A 13,470-nucleotide genomic window follows, 5' to 3' on the forward strand; every position below is an offset into this window, starting at 1 on the left:
CATGGAATCTCCGTCATCACGGCGACGGGTGATAACGGGACAACCATCTCTGGGTATGCGGGACGACAACCACCACACGGTGTCTTTGCAGTCAACGGCTCAATCACCACAAGGCACTGAACTAGCTAGAATGATAGGAATCTCCTCTTGAAAAATTGTCAAAGGCCAAGCCACAACTGTTCATTGTTTCTTCCCAAGAAATGGACATTTCTACTCTATATTTCTATTGTAATATGTATTCATACTGTTCATTGTTTTGTGGGCCTTTCAGACAAAAAACAGTGCATAAATAAACCACTCTATATCCTAGCATACCATACCATTAAAAGAGCTTTGAGGAATCGCCTCAATATTTGCACTGCCAGCCAGGAGGAAGCAGCACGCAGGCACAGACATGGTCCGAGCTGAACCTCCTTGTCCCTTTGAACTGGCAAGGGCAAGCTTGATTGCAGCCTATTTTCCTTTTGAAATTCAAGGAGGTCTCCATTTTTGCTAAATCTCTCCCATTTGTTTATTTACTGGCTTTCATACCGAACAGCAAGGAAAGTACGTAGGCAGCGAACATAACACATCCATAAAACAGCATTACCCAAAAAAACCTTCGTCAATATCTGGACAGTGATACAGAATAACCGATGTGCGAGTTGTATATCAGAAAAGGCGTGTGCAAACAGAAGAGTCTTGAACAGGCCGTCAGAAACAAAGCGCCACTGGTGGTTGCTTGATAGCAACAGGCAAGGAGTTACACAACTGAGGCGCAGACACATTAAATGCCCTCTGTCTTGTAGAAAGAAGGCAAACATCATGTGCCACCCTCAACAGTGCTATTCCGGCTGAACGTAATAATCAGACTGGAATGTGTGGCAAGGCAGTCCCTTAAGTAAGCTATTAGGACCAAAGGAAAAGATCTACTGCTTGGTCTTAACATGGATGAATCAATCATCGTTTGCAGGCAGAACACCTCAGAGCCAGAAAGCACTGAGTGCATGCAAAGTACCAAAGACAATCAGCCAGTCTTACCTGGGGCAGCAAGAACTCTACAGCCTTTAGGACTCACCTGGTTGGCGGTTCTTGCGTGAAACAACACGTTACGTTGGATGTAAGATGGTAAAGAAGCATCACAGAGGCTTGAGAAAGTTTTAAGAGTCTTTACTAAGACATTACGGCCAAAGGCATTTAAAGTAGATACATGTAGAGTTTCCCCCCCTTCAAGATAGAACTAGGTAGAACTGCTTGCTTCAAAGACACACACAGAAGAAGGAAGAACTAACAGCAGGCTGTTACAACTTTCCCAGCTGTTATCTCCCGTTACCATGACAACCTGTCTGGCCTTGGATGTCTGCTCTCTCAGGCCAGGCATAGCTGATAACACAGAACCATTCCCATACATCTTGAAACATTTCAGACTTGATGAAAAAACACATTGGTAGTACAGCCTAGTAAGCCAACACAACACACAGCACAAGCCAAGCAGAGTAACAACAGCTGTTAGAAGGAGGCACAAGAATACCAAGAGCAGTTAGAATGTTGCCCCCAAGGAAGACTGTCAACCAACTCAAAGCACATGTGGGCCAATAAACTACCCTCTGTGCTCATTTGAGATCTCCTCACAAAAGACAGTGGACCACTAACATTTTCACTAGTCTCCTGCACACAATATATTTATTTTGATCATTCCTTCCACATTTAGGGTCTGAAAGAAAAGAACCCACTCTTTTACATTTTGATTTACAAAGGTTTCCTGCTTTGTTCACCTGGAAGAGATTCTTACCCACCAGGGCTGTGGAGTCGGTATGTGAAACCTTCGACTCCAACTCTATTTTTCTACTGTCCAACTCCTTCATAAATGGCAAATGTATATTAATATTATTATTAAATATTAATTTTATTTTAAAGCCAGAGTCGAAGTCAGTACATTTCTACCGACTCCAACTCCACCCAAAATTGCTTCCGACTCCACGACTCTGACTCCACAGGCCTGTTACCCACTGCAAGAGCCTGGCTATTTATAGTAAGGCCAGCTTAAGAACCCCTTTTGAACCTTGATCTAGTAAAACACAGTCTCCTGTTGCACCGCAACTGACAGGTAAGCAGACAGGCAGCCCCCACAACCCTGGCAAACTTACCGCCTTCGCACTGAACTCAGGAAGCATGATGCACGTCGCACCCACCCAGAGGGGACACAGCAGCTTGTTGACCACCCCGTGGACATGGTGCAAAGGCAGCACGTGGAGAATGATGTCATCCTTTGTCCATTCCCATTTGTTAACCAGCCCGGTTATCTGCAAGAATATTTAAATAAATAAGCAAACAGAGTCAAGAACAGAGGCCACAAGCAAACACAGTTTTTAATTCAAAAAGGGGAGGTTGGGCAGGGTCCCAGTGGTTAGATTGCAATCAGTGGGAGGCATGGGAAAGAACAACAGAAGAGGAACATAAGAATATTAGAAGAGCAGGCTGGATCAGGCCAATGGCCCATCTAGTCCAGCGTCCTGTTCTCACGGTGGCCAATCAGATGCCTGTGAGAAACCCGCAAGCGGAACCTGAGCACAAGAACATCCTCTCCTATGGTTTCCAGCAACTGGTGTTCAGAAACATACTGCCTCCGACTGTGGAGGCAGAGCATAGCCGTCGTGAACCTCCAAGGTGTGCTACCAATGTGCAGTTTATTCAGCTCAACGCGTTTAGAGGGAAGACTCTTCCGTATGGGGGGCAACAAAGCAACCTTCTATGTTAGAGCCTTGTCCTGTATTCTCCGCTGCAAAGCCCTGTAATTGTTCTGCAATGGAGAATACAGAGGGTTGCACTATTTCACCATAGCCCCTGACAAAGAGTCTTCCTTTTTCAGTGCACTGGGCTGAATAAACCGTACATTTCTAGCCCACCCTGAAGGTTTCCTCTGCTGTTGTTGCAGACTGCAAAGTGCCAGAGAAATGTTAAATAGCTGCAGGCGAAGAATCTGTACTACAATTGCTACTAGAGGCCTGTGGTCAATCATTTGGCTGCTAAGTCCATGCCAGCCTGCAACTCATCCCTCACTGCCACCTCCTCCTTGGCTTCTCAACTCATCAGCTTCTTGGTCTGTATTCCAGCACCCTCCAAAGCTCCTTCCGGCAATACACATCCTTTCTTGTGAGGTCCCCAGCACCTTCTCACTAGATCTTCCTCTCCTTGGCTTCCCACTCAAGGTCACCCCCTATCCTGGTTTTTCCCTACTTGTCTCTGAAAGGCACAGATAAAAAATGGAGAAACTCACAGAGCAGGGGTGGATGGGGACCATCTGCGGCCCTCTTGATGTTCTTGGACTCCAAACCCCATCAGCCCCAAACAGCCTTGTCCAATAGTGAGGGATGATGGGAGCTGCATTCCAGCAACATCTGGAGGGCCACAAATGATCCCCAGCCCTGCCATGGAGGCATGTGGAGAATTTCTGAAGGATCCATGCAAGTCTGATTTCATGCATCCTGCCAGTCTTTCATGTGTGGTCAGAAGGATGTTACACCAAGAAGTATGAGCTAGGCTTTTCTCTCTCCATCCTCTATTGAAAACCTTTTTGACCCGCTGACCACGTTCATCCTTGGCTAGCCCTCTGGGGGTGGGGGAATATATGCCAACAGTGTGTGTGGCCACACCACAATCTTGCAGTTTCATATGCACACACAAACACAGAGGACATATACGGAACAAATACTTGTACAGGATATACATACTATCTCTGCCCCTCTTCACCTGATCTGTGCAGATGGGAATGAAAATAGCCACCAGATTTGTTGTCTGTTGAGTGGGAAGTGGGCAATGATCCCCTTTCCTCACCTGACAGGGATGCAACTAGCCTCTTCCTCACTTAACTGATAACCAATGTGATGAGCAGGGAGGAGGTGATCTGGTGCAAAGGTTTAAAATTCTCTGCCCATCTCTGGGCTGTGTTTACTTTTCTCCCCCACCCACCCCACCCCTCTTTCTTTTATTCTTTCTTTCTTTTTGCCACTGCTGCCAAAATTGGTGGGGTTGGCATATTAGGACTCCAGGCCAAGCCCTACTCTATTTTCATCTTTGGGACTAATTCCAGAAGCAAGGTTTGGGGCTACCCACTCCTCAAGTAGTTATTTGATCTCATAGATCCCTGTTAATTTCTGGTTAGGAATGGGGGACAAATTCAGTTCAGTTCACTTAAAGATGAACCTACCTAATTCACATTTTCCAAAGCAGCATGAGAACCAAAACACAGCCATCCCTCGAAATTCACACTTTTCCAAATTTTGCAGTGCAGTGTAATATGTACAGCAATGCACATACTGTGGCAAAGTATGCACACAGATGCAAATATTGGTGAAAACAACATAAAATGCTATAATTTTAACATAAAATGCATTATAATAGGGAATATTGCTTTGCAAAAATGTGTGTATTTAGCAAAAACATAGCCCTGGCCTCCTACTGGGAGGAAGGGCGGGATATAAATCTAACAAACAAACAAGCTTTGCAAATATGTGCACATTAAGAGAAATTCACAATAAAATACTGATGAATTTTCATGAGGACTTTTTAAAAAAAATCACAAATGGATGTGGGTATGTGGAAAACTGAAGATTGGAAAAATGAGAAACTGAAAGGTTTGCCCAGCCCTGTTTGTGATTTTGCCACCAGTCTTAGCTCTGGCTCTCTTCTCATTCAGCTTCCTGGACATCCCCAGCAGGGACAGCGCCAGGGGATGGCCAGGCCATGGTCAAGGGTCCCTTCTTAGGGTAGAAGGGTAGCGCTTCTGTTCTGTGATCCGCAGCAACGTTGCCTCCCAACCCTGCCGTGGATCTCAGAGAGGAAACACCCAGGCACCTCCCCCCCATAGTCAGTGCAGGCTTCAATAAGCCCAAGCGCATGCCCCACCTACCTCTCTCATCTCTGTGAATGCAGCACACACACCTGCCATCAATCAAGATGGCGGCAGAGGCTTCCCTAAGGGGCTAATGCCCCCACTGCCATCTTGGATTATGGTAGGCATGCACGCGCAGCGCACATATGCCTGCCATCAACTAAGATGGCGGTGGAGGCTTCCCTAAGGGGCTGATGTCCCTACCACCATCTTGGCTGATGGCACGCATGCCTGCAAGCCATTTACAGGAACAATAAATGTAGGTGGAACGTTCGGGCAGATTTATTAGCCTGCTTGTATGGAGGGGTTGGGCTATGGCGCCACGGGCCCAGAGCAGGCTGGTGCCCAAGGGCCTAGGCATGCCTGGCGCTGGCCCTGATCCCCAGCACCTTCTTCTGCAACAACCTGCTGAATGGACCAAAGGACAGATTAAGGCAGATTCCGGCCTTACTTGGTCAAAGTCCTTGTCAAGAAGTCCAACATGAGCCACTGAAAAAACAGATGTGTGATTGCTGCTTTTTGTAATTCCAATTAGAATTGAGCTCATACTACTGTTATCAACTTTGGTTGATAGTATTATTTAGTTGATTTTATCACTGATACTATTCAGCCAGTGTGGCATAGTAGTTAGAATGCTGGGCTAGGTCCTGGGAGGCCAGGTTCGAATCCCCACTCAGCCATGAAGCCTACTTCACAGGGTTGTCATGAATGTAAACTGGAGAGGGGGTGAACGACATACACCACCCTGAACTCCTTGGAGGAAAGGCAGGATACAAATGCAACAATAAATAAATAAATATTGATTGCGCTGCTGAGAAAGGGGGAAAAAAGAACAGAACCCCATTTCTTTACAACAGAAATCCAGAGTCTGTGGAGCATGTACAAGAGAGAAGAAGCTCCAAGCTCCTTGATCTGCTTGAGCCACAAGGTTTGGGTGTTTTGTCTCCCTAAGGGTGCAATTTTATCCATTGCAGGCAGAGACCTTGTGCTGCCGCGGCAGTCAGCAAGACTCCAAACTTCTAACTTTTTTTTTGTTCAGGAAGCTAATGGATTTTTTTGCCTTGGGGATATGCAGCTAAGAGTAAACAGACTTTTCAAGATGCCTTTGCAGTCATCTTGTAGCAATGCAAATGGGAAAGAGAGGCAACTGCTCTGAAGTGAAACTGTCACCTCTGCTCTGCAGAAAAAAATAAAGAAGAGTCCTCAGAAAAGTCTTAAAATAACAGCATTGGGGTTTAGACCCGTGTATGAGCTTCGCTCCTGAACCTAAGCACAGGAGTGTTGGTTGTGATTAAGAGGGATGGAACAGCATTCCACATATGCTCAGACTCAGAGGCACTCTCATTTTCCTTACTGCTACTTACATTCCCGACAGCTGGTATAGCACAGTGGGGAGGACAGCCTGGCTGGGAGTCCAGAGTCTGTGAGTTCAAATCCCCCACTCGTGTCTCCTGGGTGTCAAGGGCCAGCTAAGATCACCCCCACAGGGAGTGGCTCAGGGGTGACGTGCCCTGCCACCTGTGCAGCCGTGGGCAAGCGGCACAGTCCCAAGGAGCCCAGTTGCCCCCCAGCTGGCAGTGGCAGACAAGGAAGGGGCTGGCTTGTGCAGCTGCGGCAAGCTGAGCAGGCCTAGCCAGCTGGGGAGGACTAGCCTCAGAGGGAGGCAATGGTAAACCCCCTCTGAATACTGCTTACCATGAAATCCCTATTCATAGGGTCACCATAAGTCGGGATCGACTTGAAGGCAGTCCATTCACTTACATCCCCAAGCTGAGCCCAGTCACTCCAAAAGAGGCGAGTCCCAATTTAGCAGGTGAAGAATAAACTCACCACCGCTTGGACATTCCGGTGGGTGCTGAGGACTCCTTTGGGTCTCCCAGTTGTGCCGCTTGTGTAGATGATCATGGCACCCCTGTCCTTCCACTCTGAAATGGGGCAACCAGCTTCCAGAAGGGATCCATCCGCTGCCAAACTGCACCTCCCAGATTTGGGAAGTGAGAGCACAGGCACACCGAGTTTCTCTGCACTTGGGGTGATCTTCTCCACATACTCTTCCTCTACAACAAGGAGAGCGCTTTGAGAGTCCTTGATGAAATACTCCAGTTCTGACACAGGATGTTTTCTGTAGAGAGGAACAGCTATACCTCCACTCATCCATGAAGCCCACTGTGCAGTTACATAGGAGACATCATTAGGGCACAAAAATGAAATCCGTTTACCCTTCAAGTCTCTCTCTGAGTTCCTGAGAGTTTTACAGATTTTCTGAGATAGGTGGAGGCTTCGAGTGTACAGATCTTTGTAAGTGTGCTCTCCATTTTGGTCAACAATGGCAATTTTTTCTCCAAAGGCCAGTGCTCTGGTGAAGACAGGGGCAATCTGCCCATGACAAGTTGCCCTGCTAATATGCAGGACTTTGAAGATGTAGCGAGTAGCCCTGGGGCCAGAGCACTCCCAGCCTGGAAGGCAAGGGCCACAAGCAAAACATTTGGCCAAGTTGCTCCCAGTATAAATTAGCAAGGAACCTAACATTTCCCTGGTGACTCCTGGCTAGCTGTGGTGCTGGTGGAATAAACAAAAGAACTCAGTCAATAAGCAGAGCGTGTAACCAGAGGATCAGCTTGAAAGACACACAAGACGGGTAAGATATCAACCTGCAAGGCAAGTATCTTTTCAGATACCAACAGCAACTTATTGTGAAGAACATGAAGCACTCTGCAGAACTAAACAATAATTTCTCATCTGAGAAGCACTTCTGGAGAAATATCAGCAACCGTCTAACTTACACCCCAGAGCTCTGGTCTCATAGCTGAATTGGCCACTCAGGTTACAAGGTGGGCCAAGAAATATATTGTGTTTTCCGTTTACCCGACACTGGTCTAATAAGAGACCTGAACAGAGAAGGATCTAGAGATGTGTTTGTTCTTGAACATGCCCAAGAATCAAAAATCCTACTGTCCCACAGACAAGTCAACCCACAAAGGGATCATGAAAGGGGCTGGAGGGGACTGGGGCTCAGCCCTCCTGTGTCAGTGACATAACCCAGACGAAAAGGTTGGCACCAAACAGATATTAAAATGTGAGGTGTTTTCAAGCATCCAAGGGATTCACTTGAGGAACACAAAACCAGAGGCTATAATAAAGCCGGAAGTTTAAGCAGGGACTGAGTGGAAGGGAAAGCTGCAAGATGGGGTATGTGGGGGCTACTCACAGGAACTGAGGCAAAGTATAGGGCTGCTTTTAGCCAACTCACAAATAAAGTTAAAAGCTCAGAGGGAAGAACTTTCCACGATTCAATACATTAAGGAACAAGGTGTGGTTTTAATGCAAAGCCTAGCTTTGACCAAGTGGTAGATATTGATGAGCACAAGTACGCACAACAAGCGTCACTCTCTCTCCCCACCCATCCTCCATCTCCTCTAAACTAAAAGCCAAAAAGTTGTTTGCATCAACGTTCTCCACTTTTTAAACCGCCATGAAAGAGGCTGCTAATTTTGTGTGGGAAGGGCTTTTAACCAAATGTGTCATGCAACAATGGAGAAGGAAAAACACATCCAATGACAGTGGCTTGCCCTCTTTCCATTTCGCACATTCCTTCCTAGCAGCACAACTTTTAAAAGGTGTGTGCGTGCATATTTGTAACAATGAAGATTGTTAGCAAAAACCAAATCACCTCCTTTCTAACTTTGAAGCCCCCTCCCCAGGACAGATTCTTGCTGGTGGAGGTGTGTGAGAGAGCTGTTAACAGGGGTGCTAATTGGGAGTGTATATATTTTGCACGTGCAGGGAATCAAGCCACAATAGGCCATATATTCTCAGTAGAATCTATCGTGATGCAAGTTGCTACACTGGAATGGTATCAAAAGATTTTCTGACCATATATTTTCTCATAGGGAGTTGTGTGAGGTTTTGGTTGCCTTTTTCTGCATCTTCACCAGTTCTGCAATATTCTTTTTGCGATGTGGTGACCAGAATTGCACCAAGTATTCCAAGTGTGGTTGTAAAACTTTATACAGTTTTGTATAAAGCAGGGATGGGGAGCCTGTGGCCCTCCAGATGTTGCTGGACTGCCACTCCCATCATCCCTGACCATTGGCAACAGTGGCCGGGACTGATGGGAGCTGGAGTCCCACAACTTCTGGAGGACCACAACTTCCCCATTCTTTGTATAAAGGCACTATGATATTGGCAGTTTTATTCTCAACCCCTTTTCTAATGATCTCTTACATAGAATTCACCTTCTTCACAGCTGCTGAAAAGCAGGTCAATGTAAATGCCTGGCCTAGAGTTAAGCAAGGGGAACATAGTAATTCCCCCTTGACCAGATCGACCTATTTGTCTATCTAGCCCAGTACGGCCTACTTCAATCGGCAGCAGCTCTTCAGGGTTTCAGGCAGAGAAAGGCCTTTCCAATTAAAATCATCAACCCCACTCAACATGGCCAGGCTCCTATCACTCTCTGTATTATACAGCTGCCCTGGCTGATGCTGATGAGAGTTGTAGTCCAAAACATCTATGAGGTCACCAGGTTGGCCAAGGCTGCCTTAGATGATAACACAGCACAGACCTCTTGCATCCACAACAATGCCTTCTAAACCAATAGTGCTGAACCACCTTAAAGAGCGTCTGCTTTTGTGTACCATGAGCTTTCACAGAGAATGGTCTGCTCTTATTAGAGGCATGATGCAGACTGCAAACATGGTAGGCATACTGCATACACTCACACGTGAAGGCTGAGGTATAGGTTGCCCTCCAATGCTGACTTGGGCATGTACACCCATCCCCCAATTTCTTCAGAGAACCTTTGTACAGAACCAGGAGGAGCATACAAAACCTTTTTTTTTATGAGAGTAGGGCTAACTGGGATAAAAACAGGTGTGCAGGGCTGCTGTGAAAGCACACGAACACCATCTGTGGGACAAGAGAGCTAAGAACATAGGAAGAGTTCTGCTGGATCAGACCAAAGTGAAGCGCCCTGGCTCAATGGTAGAGCATCTGCCTCGGATGCAGAAGGTTCCACATTCAGTCCCTAGTTTCGTCACTGGGAAAAGCTCTGGCCTAAATCCCTGGAGACCTTCTGCCAGTCATCATGGACAGTACTGAGCTAGATGAGCCAATGGTCTGAGTCAGTATAAGGCCACTTCTTACGTTCCAAAGGCCCATCTAGTCCAGCATCCTATTCTCACACTGGTTAATCGGATGCCTATGGGGAACACACAAGCAGGACCTGAGTGCAATAGTTCTCTCCTCACTTGTGATTCCCAGCAACTGGTATTCTGTGGCATTATTTTCTCCAACACAGGAGGAAGAATTTATTTATTTTATTTATTTTCATTTCTAGACTGCCCATAGCTAATAGCTCTCTGGGCGGTGTACAAAACGAGATTAAAATACAATATAGAATAAAATCAGTAACAGAGAGGAACACATTAAACTAAAACATTAAACATAAAACATTGAACATTAAAATGCCTGGGAGTATAGCCAGGTCTTAACCTGGCGCCTAAAAGAAAGAATCGTAGGCGCCAGGCGTATTTCCTCCGGTAAGCTGTTCCACAATTCGGGGGCCACCACAGAAAAGGCCCTAGATCTTGTAACAGTCCTCCGGGCATCCTGGTGAGTTGGTACCCGGAGGAGGGCCTTAGATACTGAACGAAGTGAACGGGTAGGTTCATAGCGGGAGAGGCGTTCCACAAGGTATTGCGGTCCCACACCGTGTAAGGCTTTATAGGTCAACACCAGCACCTTGAATCTAGCTCGGAAACAAATAGGTAGCCAGTGCAAGCGAGCCAGGACAGGTGTTATATGCGCAGACCGATTGGTCCTTGTCAACAGCCTGGCTGCCGCATTTTGCACTAGCTGAAGTTTCCGAACAGTCTTCAAGGGCAGCCCTATGTAGAGTGCATTACAGTAATCCAATCTAGAAGTTACCATCATATAGCCATCATGGCAAGTAGGCACTGATAGCCATGAATTTGTCCAATTCTCTTTTAAAGCCATCCACGTTAGTGGCCATCACCACTTCTTGTGGGAGCAAATTTCATACTTTATGCGCTAGAAAGCATTGCCACCCCCAAAACACATTTATAGGCAACTAGCAAGGCCTGCATTGTAAACACAGGGATCATGATGCTGCATCATCTAATTGGACCCCAAGGAGGACCAACAGGCAAGAAAGTGGGGAAGGGAGAGCCCCTACTGGTGGTTTTATCATGTTCACAGAAACAAAAGCCCTGTGCAGAAGATAGCATTGCCATTGGGGCAGATATCCTTCATAAACACAATTAAACGGTTCCCTACACAAAAACGGAGCAGGTGGGTAGTGGGGTTGCCACCACCTCCCTTTCCCCAGCCGTGCTCCTGTGCATTTTAGCTGCAGTCTGCCACGTCAAGAATTTAGCAGGCGAAGCTTTCTCCTGGTACGGAGAGAGAAGTGGTGGTGTGGGGAGCTGAATATCACCAGGCACAGAGACGCAGAGCTGGTGAGAGAGATGGAAGCCCTCCTACCCCACTTCCAGATGAGCAGGGGTCGAGGGTAAAAGAACTACTAAGTAATGCATCTAAGGAGGCAGGAGGCATCGCCTGGGCTGTGGGAGGTGACGAAAGGGGCATGTCTCTCCCCACCCCACTTTCAGGGACTACAGATGGGGGAAGGGAAAAGCAGTGACACCTCCCTCTCTTCTTCTCCCCCTCCCCGTTAATTATTTCCATACCCATAACGAGAAGGGGGAAAAAACATCCCTTCTCTGCCGGAGCCCCAACTTTCACCCCTGGTTTTGTTCTCACCTGAATATCAAGTCGGAGGGCTGGCGGCTGGAGTCCGGCCTACCTGTCCGTCCGCCAACAGGTCCCCCGTGGAAACGAAGGCTTGCTACGTGAGTTCCGGTTCATATGTGGGCCGGCGAGGAAGTGAGGGTCATCTCGCGCGCGTGACGTCACTGCGGAGCTCTGTTCCCCCAAACACACGCTTGATGTCCAGACGCGACGCCACTCCAGACTGGAGCGTCTGGTGGGATGTGATTGGTGTCCTGTCGTGACGTCATAACAACATTGTCTATGACACGTGTGTGTGGTCATGAGGGTCAAAATCACAACAATATGCTCACAATTGTACGTACCTGAAGGTGGTATGTATTAAACGTTAGTCCAACTCAAGAGTAAACTCATTGAAATTAAGATACATGACTTATTTAGGTTCATTAATTTCAGTGGGTCTACTCTGACTAGGACTTAGTTGGGTGTTTCTGTTTCCTGTATTTAAAGGGCTGCTGAAGACTCATCTTTTTATGCAAGCATCTGGGTACGTTTTTACCCCTTATTGCCATTGTACTTAACGCTTTTAAGAATTGTTATGGATTTGTTTATGTATTGGTTTTTTTGTATGTTGTATTTTTAAATCTCTGTAATCTGCCTCAGGACCTGCAATCTGGGTGACGGGCGGATAACAAAAATAAATGTATTGTTGTTGCTGCTGTTGTTATGTTTTCGTTAGATGGAGAAGAACTTTCTCAGTAGACCTAGACTGCTTGAACCCATGTTGTTTACTATTGTGGAGACCATTGTTGAATAACTGAGCACTTGATTTGCATACAGAAAACCCTAGGTTCAATTCCTGGTATCTCCAAAGAGGATCAGGCAGATCCACACCATACATTTAAAGCACATCCAATGTACATTTAAAGCATGTGACCCACCCCCCAAAGAACCTCGGGAATTGTAGTTTGTTAAAATGTGAGTTTTCTACAACATTCTGAACTATGGAACACGTCAGATCCAAGAGTGGTATTCAATGCTAGTCCTACTCAGAGTAGATCCATTGTAGTCAATAGACATAACTAAGGTTCATTGATTTCAGTGAGTCTATTCTGAGTATGCCTTAGTTGAATACAACCCTGACATTTGATTGCTGAATTTGCAGTGGCCATCAGAATTTTATGTTGCAACAAAAACTGACTCACTACAATAAATAAAATAATGATCCTCATCATATATTGTTTTGATGCCCCCCTTTGTGATGATACTCTCAGAAACACTGGTGGTTTGTAATAATAACCCTAAGAATTATTGTGTAATGTGCCCCTACGTTCCACTGTTTCTATTCAATTTCACTAAAATTTCATACCTCTAATCAGTGTTTCAGTGTCTGCTAATCTGAATTTGTGTTCTTGGTTCACTGATTAATTTTATATGTCTATTTGTGTGCACTGGCTGACCCAAAAGCTAGGACTGGGTGTCCATTTGGACACAGAACTATTACTTAAAAATGCTTTGAAGGAGGGCTTTCTGAGTTGTGGACCGATTTGTATTTTGAACTGAATATTTTGAAAAAGACTTTCAAGCTGAGTGTAGACTTTCACTCTTGTACTTCCTTATACCTAATTTTCTCTATGAAATATTGATAGGTACACATTTATAACACATTAACAATGACTGAGGTGCTACAGGAATATATGTTTTTAAAAGGAGGCTTAATTTTGCTCCTAGGTATGGGTGTGTTTTTATGTATTTAAATTTTTTTAACCCACCACTCCATTGTTCAAGAGTGCTTGTCACAGAGAGTGGACAGCAAAGCGCTTCCTCCAAACCCTTTTCTAAATTTATGT

General features: G+C 46.0%; 1 protein-coding gene across 4 annotated transcripts in view; it reads right to left on the bottom strand.

The window, feature by feature from the left end:
* Positions 1-11,787, bottom strand: part of ACSF3 (acyl-CoA synthetase family member 3) — a 91,765-nt gene extending 79,978 nt beyond the window's left edge. The window contains exons 1-3 of one of the 4 annotated variants that reach the window (XR_009758859.1): positions 11,654-11,786; positions 6,701-7,429; positions 2,127-2,282 (exon numbers count right to left, since the gene is read on the bottom strand). Coding sequence is in view for 3 of the 4 variants with exons in the window: in XM_061594420.1 (XP_061450404.1) it covers positions 2,127-2,282; positions 6,701-7,399 (855 nt within the window). In the remaining variant the exon portion in view is untranslated. Of the gene's footprint in view, positions 1-2,126; positions 2,283-6,700; positions 7,430-11,653 lie in introns of all 4 variants that reach the window. The other 3 variants (XM_061594420.1, XM_061594421.1, XM_061594422.1) reach the window with 3 other exon arrangements.
* Between the last annotated feature and the right edge of the window lie 1,683 nt (positions 11,788-13,470).

This window comes from Rhineura floridana, chromosome 13, assembly GCF_030035675.1.
Source record: "Rhineura floridana isolate rRhiFlo1 chromosome 13, rRhiFlo1.hap2, whole genome shotgun sequence".
Classification (NCBI taxonomy): Eukaryota; Metazoa; Chordata; class Lepidosauria; order Squamata; family Rhineuridae; genus Rhineura; species Rhineura floridana.